The following is a 22,989-nucleotide window of genomic DNA, read 5'->3' on the forward strand; positions in this document are numbered from 1 at the left end:
AAAAAAGAGAGGGCAATGTGAAATATCTTCTGGGAAAAACTGCTGACCTGGAAAATAGGTCCAGGGGAGATAATTTGAAAATTATTGGTCTACCTGAAAACCATGATCTAGGAAAGAGCTTAGACACCATCTTCCAAGATATTCTCAGGGAAAATTGCCCTGAAATTCTAGAAGCAAAAGCGAAAATAGAAATTGAAAGAATCCACCGATCACTTCCAAAAAGAGATCCCAAAAGGGAAACTCCTGGGAATATGATAGCCAAACTCCAGAGCTCTCAGGTCAAGGAGGAAATACTGCAAGCTGCCAAAAAGAAAGAATTCAAGTACTGTGGAGCCCCAGTCAGGACAGCACAAGATCTGGCAGCTTCTACATTAAAGGACCAGAGGGCATGGAATAGGATATTCCAGAGGGCGAAGGAATTGGGATTACAACCAAGAATCACCTCTCCAGCAAAACTGAGAGAAACCCAGAGAACTCGAGCCCCTAGCCCAGGGTCCCGAAGCTAGAAAGAGGCTGATTCCTTCCTGATCCCACCCACCGTGCCTCAGCCGCTTCTTCGTGTGATAGGCAGGAGGGCTGGAGGCCTACGGGGACTTCCCAGCAGAACTATCCATGCCTACAGGCCCTTTGACTGACCGTTTGCCTGGCCCTTCTGACGCCGAGCCTCACAGACTGTGTTCCCTTCAGGAATGTGGGGCTGGGACTGAGACAACCTGGGAGCTGGGGAGCTCCCTGGAGATCCTCCCATCTACAAGGAGTGGGAGGAGGTGGCTGGGAGTTGGGGGCGGGCCTTCCGCAGACCCGCCCCGCCCCTCCCCCGCCCCTCTTCTCCGTTGCCAGGACACGGAGGGACGCTGCCCGACCCGAAGGTGAGACTGCTGTCGCTAGTTCTCTCCGACCCGGACCTCAGACCCCAGCCCTGCCCCTGCAGGTAGCCAGTTGACTGGGGGGCGTCATGGAGGAGAGGTTCTGGGGGGCGGAGGGAGTCCCCAAACGCCCACTGGCCGAGCCCCACCCCCTATGGGCTCCTGCTCCCCGGGCGGAGTTGGGGGGGGCTTGCTCCGAATGACCCGGGATAGGATTTCGGGACCTGAGGCGTTGGTTCCAAGACTTGGAGGGAGCCTATCGGTCAGTTAGTGACCCCCAAGGGGGCGGTCGCCCTCCGTCCCTCCCGCAGGCCCCCCATTCGTCGCTGGAGGCAGCAGCATGGACCTGACTCTGAAACAGCTAATCTCTGATGCGGAGCAACGCGGAAGTGAGAGGCGGGGCGGGGGGGGGGGGGTGGAGACCGAGAAGGGGAAGGCCAGGAACAAATATGGGGGGGGGGGGAGCGCAACTATGGAAGCGGTGGAGCCCTAACTACGGGGAAGATCAGGAAAACGTTATGAAGAAAAAGAGATTCTGTGAGATGGATGATCATAGAAGGAGGGAGGGCAGCAGCGAGTGGTTTGGGGAGTGGGCGGCGCTCTCAGTGAGCCGGAATAATAGTGTATACACATAAATAAGTCTGTATAGTCGCACACACTCACGCGGGACTGGCCCTTCCAAGCAAAACTGAACACGGGGCACCCGGGGGAGTTTACTGGGTATCCTGAACATCATGTTCTGAAGTGTAGCCAATCAACGAAACGATCCATCGCCGTTGTAGTGTTGGCCAATTTCTGTGGTGGGGGCTCACTGGAACATTTTCCTGTTGGCTCCAGCTAGTCTGAGCTGTGTCTAGTGCACCCTGTGATGAGAGAGACAGGGACAGGGAGAGGGAGAGGGAGACAGGGAGACAGGGAGACAGAGACACAGAGACACACAGAGACACAGACACAGAGAGAGACAGACACAGAAACAAAGACAGAGAGAGGCAGACAGAGACACAGACACAGAGAGACACAGAGACGGAGAGACACAGAGACGGAGAGACAGAAACAGAGGAAAGCATAGAGATGCATATATATGCAGCCATGTGTATCCATCTGTTTGGATGATAATAGTCATCATAGATGGCACCTACTCTGTACCAGGCATGAGGCTGAGTGCTTTGTGATCACTGCTACTTTTGATCATAGACATGTCTCTCTATGCTGCATCAGGGCTATAAAGCACTTTACCAGGCTATCCTGTTTCCTCCGGATAATCTCCTGAGGTACCAGGATTATACCCTTTTTGCATATGAAGAAACTGAGAGGTTAACTAACTTGCCAGTGTCACAGAGGGAGTAACTAAGAGGCAGGATTTGAACCTTAGTCTTCTCTGACTCCTGGTCTAGGGCTCTACCCCTTGGGCCACCCAGAAGCCAGTGTCAGAGAAGGCTGGGATGTCCTCCAGAAGGCCAAAGGAGGGGCCATTGCTCCTTGCTCCAGTGACCAGCATGGTGGGTCACCCCAGAGGCCTTCAGGACATTCCTGCTCTCCAGAGCTCCCCCTTGTGGCAGGAAGCTTTTTGCTTCACTACCTGGGGATGAATCTCTCTGCTCAGTTAGGAAGCTGATGAGTCAGAATGTGGTTTTAACCAAAGCAGTTTCAATTAGGTTTCCACTAGTTGTCTTTCCACATGGTGCAAGAGGATTTCCTGGCTGGGCACTCGGGGCTCTAGATGAGCCGCGCAGGAAGTGAGGAGCCAGGAGGGAGAGCAGGCAGGGGAGTCCTGGGAAGCTGAGATGTGGAGAGGGCAAGATCCCGGTGGGGCGTGGGGGGGGGGGGAGTAGATGGAGGAGTAGCAATCTGTAGGGTGAAGTGCCCTAGCGTGAGGGCGAGAGACAGGAAGGAGAGCCTGGCTGTGAGCCTGGCCCTGAGCTCCCTGGGGAAGGACAGAGAGTGTTCTGGGCTCCGCAGAAGCAGACTCTGGGGTCTGGCATGAGGTGAAGCTTGGTGGAGGTGTTGGTTAGGGAAGATGGTGTCGGGACGTCATGGAAGGGTCGGGGAAGCCCAGAGTGCCCCAGTGATCTGGGGGACACGAGACACTGGAAATCAGGAGGGAGCCGGGTCTCAGGGAGGGGGGGCCCAGAAAGAGGTTTGGATGGGAGGTTTATTTATTATGAAGCATCCAGGAGGAATGGAGGAAGGGGCAGTCAGACCTGGAGGACACATGGGTGGGACTTGCAGCTAGGGCCGAGGGTACACAGGGGTGGCGATCTGCACTGGTAGAGGCAGGGTCCTCACCAGTGACACCACAGATCTCCAGAAGCAAAGACAGCTTGGGCCTTCAGGCCTCACGAGCTTCGTTCCCTGGCTGGAGTGCTGGGCTCTTAGGTCCAGCCCCTCCTCTGGAAGGGGACACACTTAGGTGAGGGCACCGCTGGCTGTGCTAGTCAAGCCATCCATGGTGGCTGCTGTCCTGGACCACCAGATTACCCTTTCTAGGCCTCAACTTCTGCATCTGTCCAATGGGGACACATGGGATAAGTCCTTGGCTGGTGCTGTCAACCATTCCAGCCAAGGCAGACGACAGCTCTCCATGGACAGGCTTGGGCCTGAGCCTGTGCTCTGAATGAGTCCTTCCTCGTCCGTGCCTTGATTTACCCACAATGTCCATCGCCTCTGCCCAAGACCTCAGGCCACTTTGCAGTTCAGCCCGGGATTTTTCCAGGGGCAGTGAACAAACATGAAAGAATAGCTGGATGCATGGGGCAGCAGGTGCTTAGAGGAGAGGTCCGAGCCAGGGTGGACATGGAGCACCCCTGCCTGTCCCCCACTTCCAACCAGCTCCTCTGGCCCCCGCCAAGTCCCACCTGCTAGGCTGTTGTTGGAACGATCCTGCCTGTTTTAGCATCAGTTGACACATGATGCAGGGAGACCAGGGTTGGGGGACAGAGGAAGGGCCTGGAGGGATCGAGCTGCCCAGAGCCAGGGGAGGGCCCCCTCCATACAGAGGCTCCCATGATGTGCAGGCTGGCAGGCGGGCTCCTCCTGGGGCTGGGTCTGCTGACCCCATGGTTCTTGTTGAAAGACGTCGAGGCCCTGAAGAAAGCTTACCAGCTGATCAAGGCGGCCAGTGATGGTCAGTGCGCCCTGGACAACTCAGAGAGCTTCAGTCTGGAGCTGGCCGTTCTGTGTGCGGAGCAGGCCCTCAAGGTAGGCCAGCTCCTGTCCCTGAGGGCCCCGGCCCTGAGCTCTCACAGACCCCCACCCCAGGGGAGGCCCCCAGCCCCTGCTGGAGCCAGCCCTGGGGCGTGATCACACTCAGCCCAGAGCAGAGATCAGAGCATCACTGATGTGGAAGCTAGTCCTGCCTCTGTTCGGTCCCCATCCCGCCCCCCGCCTGGTGGGGGAGGGGCTCAGACCAGTACAGCCCCCCTGAAGTAGGATGTGAGCTCCTTCTTCCTGCCTCTGGCCCGGAGCTCTGCCCACTGGGCCACACTCCCTTGGTCTGTAAAAGGCGGTGAAGGGCTGCTCAGAGTTCAGTGTCCTTGACCTTTCCTATCTTCCCTCAGATGAAGCTTCCCGAGGTCACAGAAGACTGTGTGAATCTGTACTTTCGGGGGATGCCCCTCCCCAGCCAGTTCAGGGGCAGAGCGTACCTGTGCCAGGCCCAGCTGTACACGCCAGAATCCATGGAAAAGCTGGTGAGGCCCGGGGAATCACACCCAGGGTATCACCCCCGCCCCATGCTCCTGGGGCCTTGAATGTCAAGGACGGTGGTGGAACCTGGCCCCCTCCCGGAAGGCCATTGCTGTGGGACACTACATCTGCACCGCCCGGTCCCCTCTCCTAGAGCTCCTAGGCTGTCCCCCCACTTGGCCCTTGGCAGGTCCCCTGTGCCCTGTGTCTGTGGTGCCCCCGCTTTCCTCATTAAGGAGGCCCTCTCTCGGCCTTCTTGGCCCCAGACTTGTGGTAGCTTTCGGGGGGACCAGACACTGGCTGAAAGAAGGAAACCTCCCAGGTTCTGGCACCAGCCCTGGCCCAGGTAGCTCCCTTCCCTCTCCCTGGGCCTCAGATTCCTCCCCTCCACAACATGGGAGTGTCAGAGGAGTGGGCCTGGTGGGTGCCCCCAGCTGGGTCTCTGTGGCCAGAAGTTGTGACCTAAAGTTTCTGACCCAGGCTCAGGCCCCTGGACCTCAGCCCTGCTGGGGAGAGGCCTGGCCTCCATGGGCTCTGGGGAGAAGGAGGGCCAGAGGGGCAGGAGGCAGGGGGGGCAAGGGGGCAGAGAGGGCAAGGAGGCAGGGGGCAGGGGGACAGAGGGCCAGAGGGGCAGGGGGCAGGTGGCGAGAGCAGGACTGTCTGAATAGTCTGATCTACACACCAGGTCCAGGTGGGCTGCGGGAATCCACTGGGCAGTTGTGGCTGTGCCAGGTTGAATACACAGGGAGCCTTCCTCCAGTGCCGGCCTACCTTGAACATAGGAATCTGTCCTTTGAGGGCCAGGGTCAGGCTAGGGGGAAGGTTGGACCTGGGATGAGGGGGCTTTGGGCAATGCCATGAAGAAGCGTGTAGTCTCTTTGGGCAGGTGGCTAATGAGGCTCATAACCACCCCCCCCCCACACACACACACACCATTTGTGAGATTTCAGGATGAATTTGAGAAAAGTGTGACTCAGTTCATGAAGACCATCAAGTTTGCGAGTGAAGACCCCAGGTGAGGGTGCCCCTGGGGACCTCAGACGGGACGTCACTCTGGGTGCTGGCAGGGGTCTGGACAGGCGTTTCCTGGGCTGAGCTGGTGGGACCTGCTGACCTTTTTTTTGGTCACCAACAGCACGTTGGTGCTTGGGGGCCGGGGGTGGGGTGGAAGAGACCCCGGGTGGGTCTGTGGGGCACCCCCTCGAAGGGGACTGTGGGTCGGCTCGCTCCGCAGGTATTACTTCCTGATCTATAATGCATCCGTCCTCTACTGGAAAATGGCGAGAGCTTTTCTCAAGCCCGGCCATCGCCAGTACCTGATCCCGAGCCTGGCTCAGATCGTCAGTACACTGCAGCAGATCGACGAGGAAGACAAGGACTGGCAAGCCGAGCTCATGATGTGAGTGGGACCCGAGCTTCTCTGTCCCGGGGGGCTGAATGAAGCTTTGGGTAGAGAGGAGGCTGGGGCAGCCATGCTGCTGCCTGTGTCTGGTCGGCATGATGGTGTGCCTGGCCTAGGCCCAAAGTATGGGGGTCGGAACACCCATGTGCCCCTGCCCTAAGGGAGCCTGGTGGCCCGCCTGGGGAGCCAACACAGCAGGTCAGATTTCCTGTGCACACATTTGCATCTACACATCTTCACACAGACATAGAATCTTATTGTATGTTATCATAGCTTATCATGTGTGTATATTAGGTATGTACGAAACAAGTATGCCTATCTATGCATGTGCACATACACATCTACACACAGACATAGATTATTATATGTTATCATATCTTACCGTGTGTATATGTACTATGTATATTAGGTGTGTATGAAACAAGTTATACCTATGTGTGTATGTACACATATACACACATGTTAAACATTAACATGTGTGTATATGTACATGTGTATATTATATATATAAAACAAACACACCTATCTATGTGCATATACACATATAATAATATGGAGTCTGGGAGTTTGGAGGTGCCCTCTTCAGGAATCAGGAAGCTGGGAAGAGAGGAGGGTTTGGGGAGAAAGATGAGTTTTCTTTTGGACACACTGAGTTTGGGATGTCGATGGGCGTGTCCTTGAGATTCTTGGTGCTGCTTGGAATCATCCTTTTTCCTCAGGGTGACTCTTAAGAGACAAAGGAAATGGAATAAAATGCTGGGAAACTTCTGTTCCCTTCTTGACCTTCACGTCCCTTCCCTCATCCCCATAATCCCCCAAAACAAAACAAAGAAGCTTCTCTCTTCTCTCTCTTGGTCTCTGTCTCTCTCTCCTGCCCCAAATCAGTGCAGAGCACTCCTGGTGAGGGAGCTCCCTTTTCCACTGATGGGCTCCTGCTCAGCATCTTATAGGCATTATTATTATTGTTATTATTGTTATTATTATTTTGGTGCGGAGGCAGCAGTGAATGGTGAAATGATTCCTGCAGTCACATGTATGTATAGTATGTATCTGAGATGGCATGTGAGCCCAGGGCCGTCTCTTTATTCGTCTTCTCTAAGTTTTTCTCAGTAGTATTTCTGCTATCATGGCCCATCCGCGGTCATAGGTTCGGTTTCCCCAAGTTCTCGGGGCCACATCTTTGGAAGCTCTTGTGGCTTCCTGGAGGGGGGCTCACCCTTCTCAGGGAAGGTTTCGCCTCACCGTCCCCTTCCCATCCCTTCCTCTCCCAGGGATCCGTGGGGGAGGGATCGTCCTGGAAGTCTGTGAAGATGCCAGAGTTTGAGGGAGGACCCTGCCTTTCCTCCCGGGACCCTTGTCTCCTTTTCTAAAAAGCTCGTTTTATTGTGAACTTAAACACAAAAGGAAATGGCATTTTTATGGCCAGCTTGGTCTTCTTTTGAAGAAAAGCTGTCCTTGGCTCTGTTCCTTTCTGGGTTTCCTTCGCTTCTTCACATGTGAAATATGATGCCCCAAAGGTCCTCCTCGCTCCTCTCTCTCTCCTTCCTACCTTCCTTCCTTCCTACCTTCTATCCTTCCTTCATCCCTCCCTCCCTCCTTTCCTCCTTTCCTTCCTCCCTCCCTCCATCTCTTCCTCCTTCCCTCCCTCCCTCCTTCCTTCCTTTCTTCCTCCTTCCCTCCCTCCTTTCCTTCCTTTCTTCCTTTCTTCCTCCCTCCCTCCATCTCTTCCTCCTTCCCTCCCTCCTTCCTTCCCTCCCTCCCTCCTTTCCTTCCTTTCTTCCTTTCTTTCTCCCTCCCTCCATCTCTTCCTCCTTCCTTCCTTCCATCTATCCTTTCCATCCTTCCTTCATCCCTCCTCACCTCCTTCCCTCCCTCCTTCCTTCCTTTCTTCCTCCCTCCCTCTATCTCTCCCTCCTTCCCTCCTTTCCATCCTTCCTGCATCCCTCCCTACCTCTAATTTCATAACCAAGTTTGTTCTTCTCCATGATTGACTTAATATGGTTGCACCACTTAGAAAGCCTCTAGCTACTTAAAGGAAAAGATGATTGAATTATGGGGAGAAATAGGCAAAGCCTCAGAGCTGGGGCCCAATGTGCTTTCTCAAAAGCAGAGAATCTGACAAAAGCGAAACAGGAAAGGGTTAGTGTCAGAGGAGGAGTCACAGGGTTAGAGTTGGAGTGGGAGGCAGGTAAGACCTGAAGAGAATTTTGGGAAAATGGGACGTGACAGAATTCTTCCTATTACCGAATTGGAATTGAAGTCTGCACATGCTCATTGTGTGTGACCCCCTTTGGAAAATTGACCAAGCTGTTGTTATTGCTCAGTTATGGCTGACTCTTCGTGATCCCATTTGGGCTTTTCTTGGCAGAGCTACTGCAGTGGTCTGTTGTTTCCTTTTCTTGCTCATTTTAGATGAGGAAACTGAGACAAACAGGGTTATATGACTTATCCGGGGTCACGCAGCTAGTGTCTGAATCTGGATTTGAACTCAGGTCTTCTTGACTCCAGGCCTTGTGCCTCCTATCTGCTGTAGGTCCAAGCTTCTTAAACTGTGGGTTGTAACCCCATATGGGGCCAAGTAACAATGTGGGGTTTGTGAAAAATCTGGCAATAGTAAAAAGTGATATATACCTATTTTATATATCTATGTACCTGGGGTTGTGTAAAAAATTCTCAGGTGAAAAGAAGTCAGGAGTGGAAAAAGTTTAAGCAGCTCTGCTGTCGGTGATGATGACCAAGCTATAGGACATTAAAGACTTGGCCCAATGCAGAAAGGATGAAATACCAAAGCCATCCTTGACTGACCATCACACAGTCAAAATTATCATCCACAAAGGGCTTTTTAAATTTGTTTTTTTCCACAAAGGGCTTTGAAGAAAAAAAAAAACAATGTAAATGTAGGCTTAGCAGTCCTAAATAATTGGTGGGCTAAAGAACAAATCATAATAATAGATAATTTCACAAAATACAATGAGACAACCTCCCAGTGCTTTTGGAAGGCAGCCAATGCAATCCTTAGAAGAACATTTATTTCTCTAAACACGGTGCTCAACAAAGAAGGAACAATTCACTGAAGTGGGATTACAACTAATAATAATAATAATAATAACTCAGAAAGGAACAAATAAAAAAACTAAACACAAAAATGGAAATTCTGAAAATCAAAGAATAAATAAAAAACTAAATTTCTAAATAAAACTAGAAGTTGTGATTTAAAACAAAATTAGAACAACCTAGCTAATTTGATTTTAAAAGAGAAGGAAAAGCAAATTAACATTCTAATGAAAATGGAGATTTCACAAATGATAAGAGGGAACAAAAAAAATTATTACAATTTTTTTCTCGATGAGATAACAAAACTGATCAATGTAACAGGTGAATATTTACAAAAATATAAAATGCCCAGAATAAGAAATAGAGATTTTAAATACAGTAATCCAATTTCAAAAAAATTAAACAAGCCATCAAAGTCTCAAAGAAAAAGGGCCAGGATCAGATGGATTCACAAATGGATTCTATCAAACATTCAAAGATTAATTCCCATATTATGCATTTTGTTTACATAAATGGAAAGAAGGCATCCTGCCAAACTCTTCCAATAAGACAGTTTGGTTCCTTAACCAAGGATGGACAAAACAGACAAAGAAAAGTACAGACCAATATCTCCAACATTGGGGCCAAAAACAGTGAATAAAAGATTAGCAACGTATCACAAAGATAATAAACTATTGATTATATCAGATTTATACTAGGGATATAATGCAAGCTTGCTTCAATATAAAGAGAACTACAAAAATAATAAACCGTATTAATCACAAAAAATAATAAGAATCACATGATTATGTAATGGATGCTAAAAAAAGAAACTTCTTGATAGCATATGTGCTCATTTCTGTGGAAACCATTGATGAGCAAAGGAATGAGATCTTCTATTAGCTCAGTCTAAACCAAGACCTAGTAATGATCAGTAATGGAGAATGTCAATGGCCTTCCCAGGAAGGCAGAGCCAGACTATCTGTTATCCCTGTTGTTATTTCATATATTTTAGGCATGATAGCTGTTGCGAACGGAAAAGGTAAAGTAATTGAGAGAAGCAGCAGAGGCAGAGATGCGACACGATGATCCCTTTAGAGATTCAACACAAAATAATCTTCACAGTAATTTCATCCAAAATAAACCCATAGGCTTCAGCTTTTCTCTGTGTTACCAACAAAATTCAGCAGGAAGAGATAGAAAAAGGAATTCCATGGAAATTAACTACAGAAGGTAGAAGATATACAATACCTGTGATTCTGTCCCAAAGGCACACCCAGGAATAATGTAAATACACCCACCTTCTTTACAGAAATGAGAGAAGATTTTTAAAAGTATATTTCTTGGGGCAGCTAGGTGGCAAAGTGGATAGAGCACCAACCCTGGAGTCAGGAGGACCTGAGTTCAAATCCGACCTCAGACACTTAACACTTACTAGCTGTGTGACCCTGGACAAGTCACTTAACCCCAAATGCCTCACCAAAAAAAAAAAAAGTATATTTCTTTTGTTAGATATTTTCACGATTATATGTAATAAAAATTTTAACTATCTTTTTTTTCAATTTTTAGTTGCAGATTCTCTTCCTCCTCACCTCTCCTTCTTGAGAAGGCAATTTGATTTTCATTATACATGTGAGATCATGCTGAACACATTTCCATGTTAGTCATTTTGCAAAGGAAAACACAACAATAAAAATAAAATTAAAAAGTCTGCTTCCATCTGCATTCAGAGTTCATCAGTTTTCTCTCTGGAGGCAAATAGCAATTTTCAGTTTGGGTCTTTTTGGAATTGTATTGCTGAGAAGAGCTAAGTCTTTCACAGCTGATCAATGTACAATGTTGCTCTTACTGTGTGCAATGTTCTTGTGATTCTGCTCACTTCACTTCACATCAGTTCATGCAAGTCTGTCTAGGTTTTCTGAAAGTGTCCTGCTCATCATTTCTTATAATAGCATAGTGTTTCATCACAATCATATACCATACATTGTCAAGCCATTCCTCAAGCTTTCTAATTTTTCCAGAAGTTTTTGTCAAATAGTGAGTTGTTGTGTCAAATACTTGGGTCATCGGATCTATCAAAAATTAAATTACTATGGTGATTTACTACTGTGTATTGTGCACCTAATCTATGCCACTGATCCACCACTCTATTTTTTAGTCAGTACCATATTGTTTTTATGATTACTGCTTTGCAATGCAGTATGAGATCTGGTACTTCCAGGTTACCTTGCTCCCCACCCCCACCCCATTGATTCCCTTGACATTCTTGACCTTTTGTCTTCCAGATGAATTTTGTTATTATTTTTTCTGGCTCTAGAAAAGAATTCTTTGGTAGTTTGGCATGTCACTGAATAAGTAAATTAATTTAGGTAGTAATGTCATTATATTGTTGCAGCCTATCCATGAGCAATTAATATTTCTCCAATTGTCTTGATTAGTATTTGTGTGAAAAGTGTTTTGTAATTTTGTTCATATAGTCTCTGGATTTGTCTTGGCAGGGAGATTCCCAAGAATTTTATATTGACTGCAATTATTTTAAATGGAATTTCTCTCTCTATCTCTTCCTGCTAGCTTTTTTTTAGTAGTATATAGAAATGATGGTGGTTCGTGTGGGTTTATTTTTATCCCGCAACTTTGCTGAAATTGTTAATTATTTCAACTAGTTTTTAGTTGATTTTCTTGGGTTCAGAAATTAGAAAAACTTTAAATAAGTGGATATTAGTTGGTCATTGTTGAGCTGTTCTAATATAAGAAAATATCAATACTACCTATATTAATTACAGATTTGATGTCCTACCAATTGAATTGGCAAAAGGTTATTAGACAAAATAACAACACAATTCATGTAGATGAACAAAAAGTCCAAAGTTTCAAGGAAAATAATGAAAAAAGAGGGAAGGGCAGGGTGGGAGAGGGTCTTGCAGTGCCAGATTTCCCAACAATAGTACAACTTTCAATAGACAAAACAATCCCTGAAATAAATGAGGTAAGTTAGATGCCAGAGCCATCGTCCAATGGCCTGCAGGGTTCAATAAGTGGCAGGACCCCAGCTTTGGAGCTGAGGTCTCCTGACTTGACAAAGACGCCTTTGAAAACCAAGAAACAGTCTGCTGGCAACAATGAGTGTTCCCCCCATAAGCATCTCCTAATACACAAGAGCCAAATGTGCACAGGACGAAGAGAGTCCCCAGCCAGTGAGCTTTGTCTGGAAGGTAGAATTCCGGTTAGGATTAGGGTTGGAAATTAAAGGCAGGACCAGAATGGGTCGGAGGTGGGGTTTAGATTACATTCCAAAGATCAAAGATTGAGGCAGAAACAAATTTGACAAAATGAACAGATAGAAGAACTATGGGAAGTTCCTTCTCTCTGTCAAGGGAATTCCAGTCAAAACAGTCATTTCTCAAGCACTTACCGGGTACCAGGCAGCAGTGATAATGCTGCAAGGCTGCAGAGTCCCTTCCACTTTGTGATTTGTTTTGTTGGGGGCGGGGGCAGCGTGGGAGCACAGCCCCGGTAGGTGGGTGGCTCAGGGCTTCCAGGGGCAGCAGATGAATGGTCCGGCTCCCCGTCTGGGAGAACTCCAGATCTACTCCGTGCCTTCGTGTTTTCTTTTTGCAGAGAACTCTTGGAATGCTACCTGGAGGCTGGCAAGATGGAGACTGCTGCGACATTCTGTGCTGACGCCGCCCCGTTTATTAAGACGAATGCCCCGCACAGATACCGACGGATATTTTCCATCATGGTGAGATGACCTTTAAAAGTACATTCAAATGGTCATCTCGTTTTTTAAATAAAGAAGCTAGTGAATTTAAGGAGTTTGGGGAATACCCCTTGGGGAATGTAAAAGGCCCAGGGGAGCTGGAGGGCTGCTGGGTTCTTTCCCCAACCCCTGCTCAGTCTGGCCCTTGACATGACTGTGCTTGCAGCACTTTCTAGCCAAGCTAATAATAACAACTAGCATTTATCTAACACCTGCTGTATACCAGTCCTGTGCTAATGGCTTTTCGAAAACATGATCTCATTGGAACCCTGGGAGGTAGGTGCTCCTTGTCCCCAATTCCCAGTTGAGGAAACTGGACAAACAGAGATTAAGTGTCTGAGGCTGGACTGGAGCTCAGGTCTTTCCGACTCTAGACCTGGCACTCTATCCAGTGTACCATCTTGGGGCCTCAAGTTCACACCTAGTTAGAAAGGAGGAGAGTGGATGTAGACACCAGAAGTTGGGGGTCTAGGGAGGAGTTGGGTATTGCCATCCCCAACTCTAGCTCTGCCCGGCACATGCCTGGACACCTGCTTGGCAGCAGGGAGAGGGGAGAGGGGACTATCAAGAAGTGAATTCTGAGAGCTGTGCGATAATAACTGAACTGAGCTCCAAAGATCAGAAATGAGAGGGGACTTTTTTTTTTTTTTTAAGTGAGGCAATTGGGGTTAGGTGACTTGCCCAGGATCACACAGCTAGTAAGTGTTAAGTGTCTGAGGCCGGATTTGAACTCAGGTCCTCCTGACTCCAGGGCCGGTGCTCTATCCACTGTGCCACCTAGCAGCCCCAGAGAGAGGACTCTTTGCAGAGGTGGGGACCGTGGGTGTGGAGCATTGCAAATAATGTTTGGTCTATTTTCAAGGTCCTGGCTAGTTTGGCTAAATTGCTTTTCTCTGCCCCCTCCCCTTTATTGTTTGTTCTAAGAGATAGCTCCGTGGAGGGAAAAGGGGAAACACGTTGGAAGTGTGGGTGATGTGAAAACAAGATCTCAGTAACACTATGTTTAAAAAAAATAAACAACAGAAAAAGTAGATTGTGGGTTGGTGTAGTTTGGGGTGTAGACCCGCATGGGAGGAGAGGCCATGCTGGGCTCAGGGTTTGGGAGGAGACGTGAGAGTGTGTAGGAATGAGTGGGATTGTGGGGGGTCACTATTGCTTTTTCCAGAGCTCAGAACTAGGAGCAGGGGTGGGGGTGGGGCTTGCAAAGAGACAGGGTCCATCTCAATGTCAGGGAAGACTTCTCCCTCCTGACACCTCACTGAAGGCCACTGGACAGCTCGAGTTGCCTCTAATTCTAGGCAGGCTCCTCCAGGCAGAGCTGAAATGCTGGGTCAGTGTATAGAGGACCAGGAAGACCTGAGTTCAGATCTGGCATCACATTCTTCCTAGCTGTGTAACCCTGGACAAGTCACTTCATCTCGTTTGCCTCAGTTTCCTCATTTGTAAAATGAGCCAGAGAAGGAAATGGCAAACCACTCATGTCTCTGCCAAGAAAATCCCCAGTGTAGTCATGGGGAGTCAGACAGGACTGAAACAACTCAACAACCCCAAGTGAGAATCCCACACAGACTCCCTGGAGAGGAGACTAGCTTCTCCCCAGGACAAGCTCTGTGGCCGTCATGAAGGCTGTGCTGCAGCAGTGGGGCCCTCAGCCCAGAGGACCACTGGCTGTTGCCCATATGTTTCCAGAGGGCTGAGGTGCCAGTCCTGCCATCAAAGGAGGCTCCGCCCTGTCTCATGGGGAGGCACCTCCTCCCGGGCTCACAGCTGACAGCTAGGCGGTGCCATTGGCACTGGCAGCTGTCTCCAGTGCAGGAATAGGAGAAGGGCTCACCCTGGCTGGTGGGGATGAACTCTGCCCTGCTTAGATGGTGCTGCCCAGCCCCCCCCCCCGCCCCCGGGGTGTCCTGGGACTGGGCTGAGGGAGCGTGCCGCAGAGAACAGTCAGGAAGACCTTGGGGAGGGGCCTGGAGCCAGACGGGCCTGGGGGAGGGTCCTCTCTCTGAGCTTCTCCCTGCTTGCCTACCAGGTGCAGCACAAGCTTGCGGATATGACAAAGATAAAGGAGGAAATTAAAGATTCCATCGACCTGTCCGTCCTTTTTAATATCAACACATTAAATTCGTAAGTAGTGGCCAGCAGCCTTCTCCTCCCCAAACTACAGAAACCAGAAATCTTCAGAAACCACAACAAAGGAGAGTCCTGGGAGTGTCTTTAGGGGCTGCCTGAGACAGCAAACACCCACTGCACACCGTTACTCATCAGGGCTGCTAGGGGGCGCCACCAGGCCCAGAGTACCTGACCTGGAGTCAGAGTTGTGAGTTCAAATGTGACCCCCGGCATTTACTAGCTGTGCGACCCTGGGCAAGTCACTTCATCTCTGTTTACTTCAGTTTCCTCACCCGTAAAATGGGATAATAACAGCACCTCCCTCCCAGGATTGTTGTGAGAACCCTAATCCTAAATTTGTGCCAATGCCTCCACCTCCTCCTCCCCCTATTCCTCCCTTCCTCCTCCCCTCTTTTCTATGTCTGTTTCTCTCTTCCTCCTCCTCTTCCTCCTCCTCCTCCTCCTCTTCCTCCTCCTCCTCCTCCTCCTTCTTCTCCTTCTCCTCCTCCTCCTCCTCCTCCTCTTTCTCCTTCTCCTTCTCTCTCTCTCTCTCTCTCTCTCTCTCTCTCTCTCTCTCTCTCTCTCTCTCTCTCTCTCTCTCCCTCCCTCCCTCCCTCCCTCCCTCCCTCTCTCCTCTCTCTCTCTCTCTCTCTCTCTCTCTCTCTCTCTCTCTCTCTCTCTCCCTCCCTCCCTCCCCCCCCCCCCCCCTCTCTCTCTCTCTCTCTCTCTCTCTCTCTCTCTCTCTCTCTCTCTCTCTCTCCAGGTTTCATTCTTGGTACTTTGGGGCTCCACAGTACTTAAGCTCCCCCCAGCCTGAAGTCCTCCTCAGGTTCCTCCGGATTCGTCTTAGCCCTGCATTGAGCCCAGTCTAGGGGTCTTTCCTCTGCTGGGGCTGGGGGAGGGCGGGCGGCTGGGAGGGGCTGGCAGAGCCAGCTCCTGCGGCCCAGATTGCTGATCCAATCATCTTGTTCAGGCCACTGAACAAGAAATTGACCCCCCAGGAGACCAACAAGTACCTGAAAGAGGCCTACGACCTCTTACAGGGCTATCAAGACGAGGAATCTATCCAGGATGAAAAGTGAGTGTCACGTGAGTGTGAGAGATGGTGAGGGGCAGCTGAGGCCAAGCTAGAACCTGCCTTGGGCCGGGGGCCTCTGGGCCTCGATGGTACATTAGACCCTCCCTGGGCCTCACCTCCCACCTCTGGTGGGGACAGAGCCCAGCCTCACCTGCCCGTGTGTGCCGAGCCCAGGGCTCACCTCCTCCTGTAGGCACCGGGGAGCCCTGCTGGGCATCTCGCTAGCTTGGGCCTTTGGGGTGAGCTTGAGCTGCTGTCAGCAAGACCTGATTCCTCCCCTGGTCTCATACAGAGCCCTGCTCAGGCTGGGGCCTGGGGGCTGGAAAACCACAACTGGGGAGGGCAGGAAAGAAGATGATCTAGAGTTGGCTCAGAACCCCAGGGGGGCTTTTAGGGTGCCAGCCCCACTGTCCTGGCCCTCTTGATCTGCCACCCTCCCTCAGCAAGGGCAGGGTTAGCCTGCCCAGATTTACTGAGAATTCATCGTTTGAGCCCCAGGATGCCAGGCTCTCCTCCCCCCATGTGCAAAATCCACCCCACCCCAGCCACATTCTATTGCTTTTTATCACCCCAGGATCCCGTTGCTCTTAGAATTAGCCCGTCTTTCATTGAGCTTGAAATGCGTAGAAATTTCCAGAGACTGCATCGAAGACCTGAAAGCTGTGAAGCAGATGGTGAGTAGCCCCGCGGCACCAGGTCCCAAGCCGGTGCCAGCCTTCACCAGGGAGGCTCCCCAGGTCAGAAAGTGGGGGCTGCTGGAGTCCCCAGTGTGCCCTGAATATAGGCAGCTCCCTTGGGGGCCATGACACCTCCGAGGACCTTCCTGAGCCCACCAGGGCTGAGGGCGGTCCTTGAAGGCTGGAATACCCAGGCTTGAGCCCATCTGACTCCAAAGAGCGAGTCATTCACCTCTGGGAGTCTCAGCACCCCCTCTGTGAAATGAGCATAATAAAAACGCCTGCCTCACAGGGCAGATGAGAGAATCAGATGAGGTGCTGACATTGCGGTGGAAATGCCCCCTATTACTGTTTGGTATTATGAGTAAGAGGCAGGGCTGGGTCAAGAATAAAGAGCTGAGCCAGGGAGATCTGGGTTCCGATCTCGCTCCGACCCGTATTGGCTTCTGTGACACTGGGCAGGTCAGGGTCACTAACACATTCGGACAGAGGAGGTGCCGACTGCATAGTCAGAGGGAGTTTCCCCACTGGGAGTTCACAGATTGGTTCCCAAATAAGTGACATTGGCATGGTCACTGGTTTATGGTCCGCGAAGCCTCGATGTTCCTAGGTGGGCCGTGCTGTTCAGACCCCTGGCAGAACCGGATTCCTTGGTATTGAGAGTACTTCCCCTCCTCAATCCACTGAAACATGCCTGGCCCACAGGTGAAGAAATCCGTGCTCCTTGGGTGTCTCCTCCCCCTCATAGATGGGGTGACCCTGATACCCAGAGACACCCACATTTCTCCTTCCTGGGACTGGAGAATAACTTAGGGAATGAGCCGGGATTTGGCGAGGCTCTTCAGAGACCCTGTGTGGGCACGGAGACCAGTGGGAAGGAAAACGAAGCATCCACGATCATCCTCTCGAGGTTTTCCATGTCTGAGCCTTTCCCAGTGAAGCTTGGTCAGCTCAGTCAGAGGGCTCCCTGGCAGCCCCCGGCACTCCCCCCAGGCCGGGCTGCCGCTCTAACATCCTTCTGATCCCTAGGACCCCGGGAGAATGATTGAAGTAGAATGCTTGGAGTATGAACTGGAAATCCTAATGATCGACAGCAAGGTCAAGGCCTATACGCGGAGTGCCGTGGAGGTGAGCCCGCCCCCCTGTACCCCGAATGGAGGGGCCCTCTCAGAGACGAACCACCCCCGCCCTCACGGGAGCACACAGTGCCCCTTAGGTCAGAGGATGGGAGCAGAGGAAGGCGCCTCCCCAGCCCTCTCTGTCTGATGGGGAAACAGAGGCCTCAGCAGGGGAGTCACACAGGGAGGTCCTGCAGTGAATCCAAACTGAGCCTGGGGCGGGGATGGGGCTGAGTAGGCTGTGCCCCTGGGGCTCACTCAGGCTAGGAACAAGAATGAAGGGGAATGACACAGCAAATGAGCCCCAAGTAAGGTGACGCCTTATTTGGGCAGAGGGTTCCCCACCCCCATCTGTAAGGCTGTGCTCCCTCTTGTCCCCCTCCCCCCTGTGCTCTGCACAGACTCCCATCTCTTAGGCTGTGCTCCTCCCCCTCCCCCCCATTACGCTGTGCTACACACACACATACTCACACACACTCATACACACACACTCTTACACTCACACATACACAGTCACACACACCGGCTGTCAGACTGTGCTCCCTCTTGTCCCCCTCCCCCCTGTCCTCTGCACACACTACCATCTCTTAGGCTGTGCTCCTCCCCCTGCCCCCCATTACGCTGTGCTATACACACACTCTTACATTCTCACTCACACACTCATACACACGCTCACATACACACATACTCACACACTCTTTTTTTTTTTGGTGAGGCAATTGGGGTTAAGTGACTTGCCCAGGGTCACACAGCTATTAAATGTTAAGTGTCTGAGGCCAGATTTGAACTCAGGTACTCCTGACTCCAGGGCCGGTGCTCTATCCACTGCGACACCTAGCTGCCCCTCTCACACACTCTTACACTCACACACACACCGGCTGTCAGACTGCTCCCTCTTGCCCTCCACTACACCGTGTTGCCCACATCCCCTCCAGCTTGTTAGTTTGTGTTCCCCTCCCGGGCTGTTAGGTCAGTTGGAGGAAGGTCCGAGAGGAAGTTGATGGGATGGGGGCGCTTATCTTGGGGTGGAGAAGACATCCATTGGGCATGAGTCGTTTTCCACCTGCCTGAAGAGTCATCAGGAGGAGGGGGGAGCTCATGTGGCCGGGCCCCAGGGCCACAGAGGAGAGCAGCTGCCAGGAGGCAGACTGAGGCAAGATGCCCAGAAAAGCTTCCTAACCCTCTGAGCTCTCCAGTCGTTGGATAGACTGCCCCGGGAAGTAGTAGCCACCCCCTCCCTAGCGGTTTTTCAGCAGAAACTGGATAATCCCTTGTCCTGTGCTACAGTTTGGGGAACCCCTCCCCAGTCTGCCTTGGAGGCCCCTTCTAAGGATCGGTAACTTTGAACTTGGGCCACAGAAGCTTGACATGCTCTGCGTGACTCAGCCATCCCACTAGCTTAGGTCCTCCCCTTCCTCTGCATGCCCTGTCCTACACTGTCCCCTCTTCACTATATTTCGGAGTCTTCCATTTGACCACAACTCCCCCCCCCCCATCTATACCTGCCCAGTGGCTCCATGTTGCTGCTAGAGCAGAATCTGCCTTCCTAGGACCCCCACTCCCGTAGATGCCCACTGCACGGACTCCTATCACATACCCCAACACTGCAGCCAAACTGCAGCCAAACTCTTCCCCGTGATCCACCCCCTGGAACTGAACGTGCCCCCCTCCTCCTCTGTTCTGATTCCCTCCTTGGATGCTCCCCGCTGGTGGGGGCCCCATCCTGGGTGAGGCTGTCCTTGATGACTTCTACCCCACTTTCCTCCCATTTCCCTGGAGTCTGCATCCAGTTCTCTTTCAACGTGTCCTATCATGCCTTGTATTTGGCCTGTGTGTGCATCTTATGGGGCACCTTGGCAGTGGGTTGGGGTTGAAGCCCCAGCACCAAGTGTCGGCCACTACATACAGTGGATATTAATCCATGGATCACCTATGGTCTCCAGAAGGCTCTGCTGGCTCAGAAGGCAAGGCTGGCCAAGGTGTCTGAAGTCAGGAGGCTGACCATAGGGTGGACCTAGATCCAACTAGTGTTTTAGCCACTGCCCTTATGAAGAGCAATGCCTGGAGATGTCACATGTGGGTCAGTGAGGCAGGGGCTGTGCTGGCCAGCACCCACTGGCATTTAGATTGATTGGACTGACTTACTACATCCATCTGATATCCAGCTCTTGCACCTCCTGACCCGGTGCTGACCAGCCTGGGTCATTGTGCGTAATCTCTCCACCTCTTTGTTTTCTGCCCCGAGGCTAATAATTCTGAGCCATCCAGGACTGGGGGGTAGGGGGAAGGGGTAGAGTTAGGGCCCTGTGACGTCCTTAGGAGCAGGAATGCATTTGGGAGGCCAGTGGGTCAAGATTCCCACCTGTGATTCATAACCTCTGAAAAAAGCCAGGTTTCCCCAGTCCTGGTGCAGATTCCCCTACTAGCTCTACTTCCACGCCACTGGGTCGGAGGATTTGTGGGGTACGGCTGGGGCTCAGGTGTATGATGCCTCCGTGCCCCAATGAAAATGATACCAAAGAAAGCCACCGGCAGCTCCAGTGTGAAAGCGAGAATTTATTTAAAGGAGACTTACTGGGGGGGTGGGGGGGGCGGAAAGGGAGGGGGACAAAGGATCCCAGGATGGGATGTGGAGAGGAGACGCCCCCAAGTAGAAGGCAGGTGCTTCAGGGTTAGATAAGGCTTCTCAAGCCTCCCTCTCCAAAGTCTGGAGGAGAAAGGTTGTAGATAAGAGCGATAATGGCGGCAGGAGCCGAATACTCCCAGCCCCCCACGTCATGAATACGACTTCGCACGAGATTCAGGAGACTGCCTGGGACCCTGGGAAAGCGCCTTCACTTGGTGCTGCCTCCCTTTCTTCATCTGCTTTTGAGCTCATCGTGGGAGCCGGCGCATGTCAGCCACTGACCGGCTCTGCACTTGGGACTCCAACCAAGAATGTGGTGGGCTCTAGAAAGGCCGGGGTCTTCAGAGAGGCTGGGATACCTGGGCAGAGCTGCCCCTTGAGGACGGGCCTCGACCTGGGCTCTGTGGACTTTATCCGATTTTGATTTCGTGAAGTGTGTCTCAGTGCACGCGCCCTGACCAGGCTCTCCCTTGCGTTCTTTTCTTGGTTGGTGCAGACCCAGCTGAACGTGATCAAGCGACTGAACTTGGCCTTGCTCCGGGCCAACCGCTTGAAAGACCCCAACGTGATCCAAGTGGTGTGCGCCACGCAGTGGAACGTCTGCCTGCCTCTCCTGCAGCACAACCTGCGCGGCCAACTGCTCAAGCCCTTGATCCAGGTGGCGGAGATCCTCGAGAAGATAGACAGGTGAGCGGCTAGCTCCGGACGCTTTACAGTGGCTGCGAGAGGCTCCTGGGGAGGGAGTAGGTGAGGGGCGGGGCCAACCTCCTGCAGCGGGGCCTGCACTGGACCCAGAGCCTCCCTGGCTCCTGCTCTCCGCAGGCGCAGCTGCAGGGCGCAGGGCTCCGATACCTGCTTGGGGTAGGTGAGGGGCGGGGCTCCCGCAGAGGGGGAAGGGTAGGGCCCCACTTGGGAACAGCCCCTCCCCAAACGGCTGTTCCGAAAAGCTGGAACAGGATGTTTGTGAGGGCGCGTGGTTCGGAGCCACTCTTGGCTAGAGTGGGCTGGACGGGGGTCTCAGCTGTGGGTAAGCAAGGAGATTGCCCTTTTTGCCAGCCCGAAGGACTTCCTGAACCCCAGACCTTGATAAAGTGGCAGCAGTGGCCAGAATGGATGCCCTAGGGACAGTACTCTAGCATTGGCTTGTTGACACTCGGTTGCCTGGGCTTAGAGCCACCTTGTACAGTGGCTGCTGCTGCAGGAGGCTGAAATCTTCCCATGATGCTGTCTGTGACCTTTCTGCCTTCTCCCTCTTCCCCAATCCGTCCTGCACACCCAAGGATTCAGTCATGAGAGGTTCCACAGAGATGAGGGCAGCTCTCCCTCCTAGGCCTTTTCCAGTCCTCCATTTCTTCAGGAATACTCCTCAAATGCCTCTTGTCTTCCAGTTACACTCAGAAAGGTTACAATCCACGTGGACACCCCCCCCCACTGACCCTGGAGCTGCTCACAGCTTTCAATCTTGGGAGATTGTGCTGTTCCAACATGCACAGCCACCCAGCATCCCTGCAAGGAGACTGACCACAGTTAAAAATGTGGGCTGGAAGGGGTTTTAGGATAACTTTTAGGGATCTTTTGCTTTTACATCATCTAACTTCCCAGCATATGGTTGTCCCTTAGCACCTCCAGAAAGCCCCTTATTCTAGCCAAATATGAAGAAAGGAAGACAGCTCAAAGAAACCACAAGACTAACAACAAACCCAAAAACCTGACTGTAGACAGCCTTCGGCATCTCCATAAAGGAGCTTGGGGAGGTGTGTCCACATAGCTCTTCTTTGGTTGGGGCTGTTAAAAGCACTGCATAAGTTTCCACCAGTCGTCCAGCCTGCTCTCTTCCCAAAAGTTGATTCTAGTTGGCCAGCACAGTCCAAGATGCATTGTCGGTACTGTCCAATGAACTTCTCATGGTCACCCATGAAAAGACTCTCCCTCTCAGATGTGCCTAAATGGCCTGTTTCTGAGGAAGCCCTGGGTCATGGTGGGGCCAGTGAAGACGGGGCAGTGCCAGCTCTAAATGAGCACCTGCGCACCTCACCCTCTCCTGCAGGTATTTTTTTTTAGTGAGGCAATTGGGGTTCAGTGACTTGCCCAGGGTCACACAGCTAGCAAATGTCAAGTGTCTGAGGCTGGGTTTGAACTCAGGTCCTCCTGAATCCAGAGCTGGTGCTCTATCCACTGCGCCACCTAGCTGCCCCCTCTGCAGGTATTCTTAACCTGGGGCCCACCATGCAGAGGTGAACTGGGATTGGGGGAGGCAATCTTTATCTTCTCTCCCCTCTGAGTGAAACTGAGTGTTCATTTAATTAGTGACAAGCCTTCTCCTGGGGGAGTCGGGGAATCAACTTCCTTCCTACTCCTCCCACCCCCAGGCTGCCCAAGGATTAGGGTCAGAAACCCACGGAGAAGGCTGAGGACTTCTGTCCAGGACACAAGGCAGAGAAGCCTGCTCCCGAGGGGCGCTCTCTGCAGGACTTTCTTTGCGCCAGTATGCGCCCCTCTGGGAGGGCCCACAGCTTGGGGGCTGAGTGCCATGAGCAGTCCAGAGGCTGCTGAGCCCAAGCATCTCAGGAAGCCGGAGCAAGGTTAACATGTACATGGGAGACACCTGGTGGTGGAGAGCTGCAGTGCAGCTGCAG

At 51.7% G+C, this 22,989-nt stretch overlaps 1 protein-coding gene across 1 annotated transcript in view; it reads left to right on the top strand.

The window, feature by feature from the left end:
* The first annotated feature begins 848 nt into the window (after window positions 1–848).
* CFAP46 (cilia and flagella associated protein 46) overlaps window positions 849–22,989 on the top strand; it is a 131,428-nt gene continuing 109,287 nt past the window's right edge. Inside the window, exons 1-12 of the mRNA XM_043988884.1 lie at window positions 849–931; window positions 1,178–1,255; window positions 3,940–4,064; window positions 4,424–4,555; window positions 5,501–5,565; window positions 5,785–5,949; window positions 12,604–12,727; window positions 14,775–14,869; window positions 15,828–15,932; window positions 16,507–16,606; window positions 17,639–17,737; window positions 20,850–21,040. Coding sequence (XP_043844819.1) covers window positions 1,207–1,255; window positions 3,940–4,064; window positions 4,424–4,555; window positions 5,501–5,565; window positions 5,785–5,949; window positions 12,604–12,727; window positions 14,775–14,869; window positions 15,828–15,932; window positions 16,507–16,606; window positions 17,639–17,737; window positions 20,850–21,040 — 1,250 coding nt within the window. The 5' untranslated portion in view covers window positions 849–931; window positions 1,178–1,206. The remainder of the gene's footprint in view (window positions 932–1,177; window positions 1,256–3,939; window positions 4,065–4,423; window positions 4,556–5,500; window positions 5,566–5,784; window positions 5,950–12,603; window positions 12,728–14,774; window positions 14,870–15,827; window positions 15,933–16,506; window positions 16,607–17,638; window positions 17,738–20,849; window positions 21,041–22,989) is intronic.

The sequence above is a fragment of the Dromiciops gliroides genome, chromosome 2 (genome assembly GCF_019393635.1).
Source record: "Dromiciops gliroides isolate mDroGli1 chromosome 2, mDroGli1.pri, whole genome shotgun sequence".
Classification (NCBI taxonomy): Eukaryota; Metazoa; Chordata; class Mammalia; order Microbiotheria; family Microbiotheriidae; genus Dromiciops; species Dromiciops gliroides.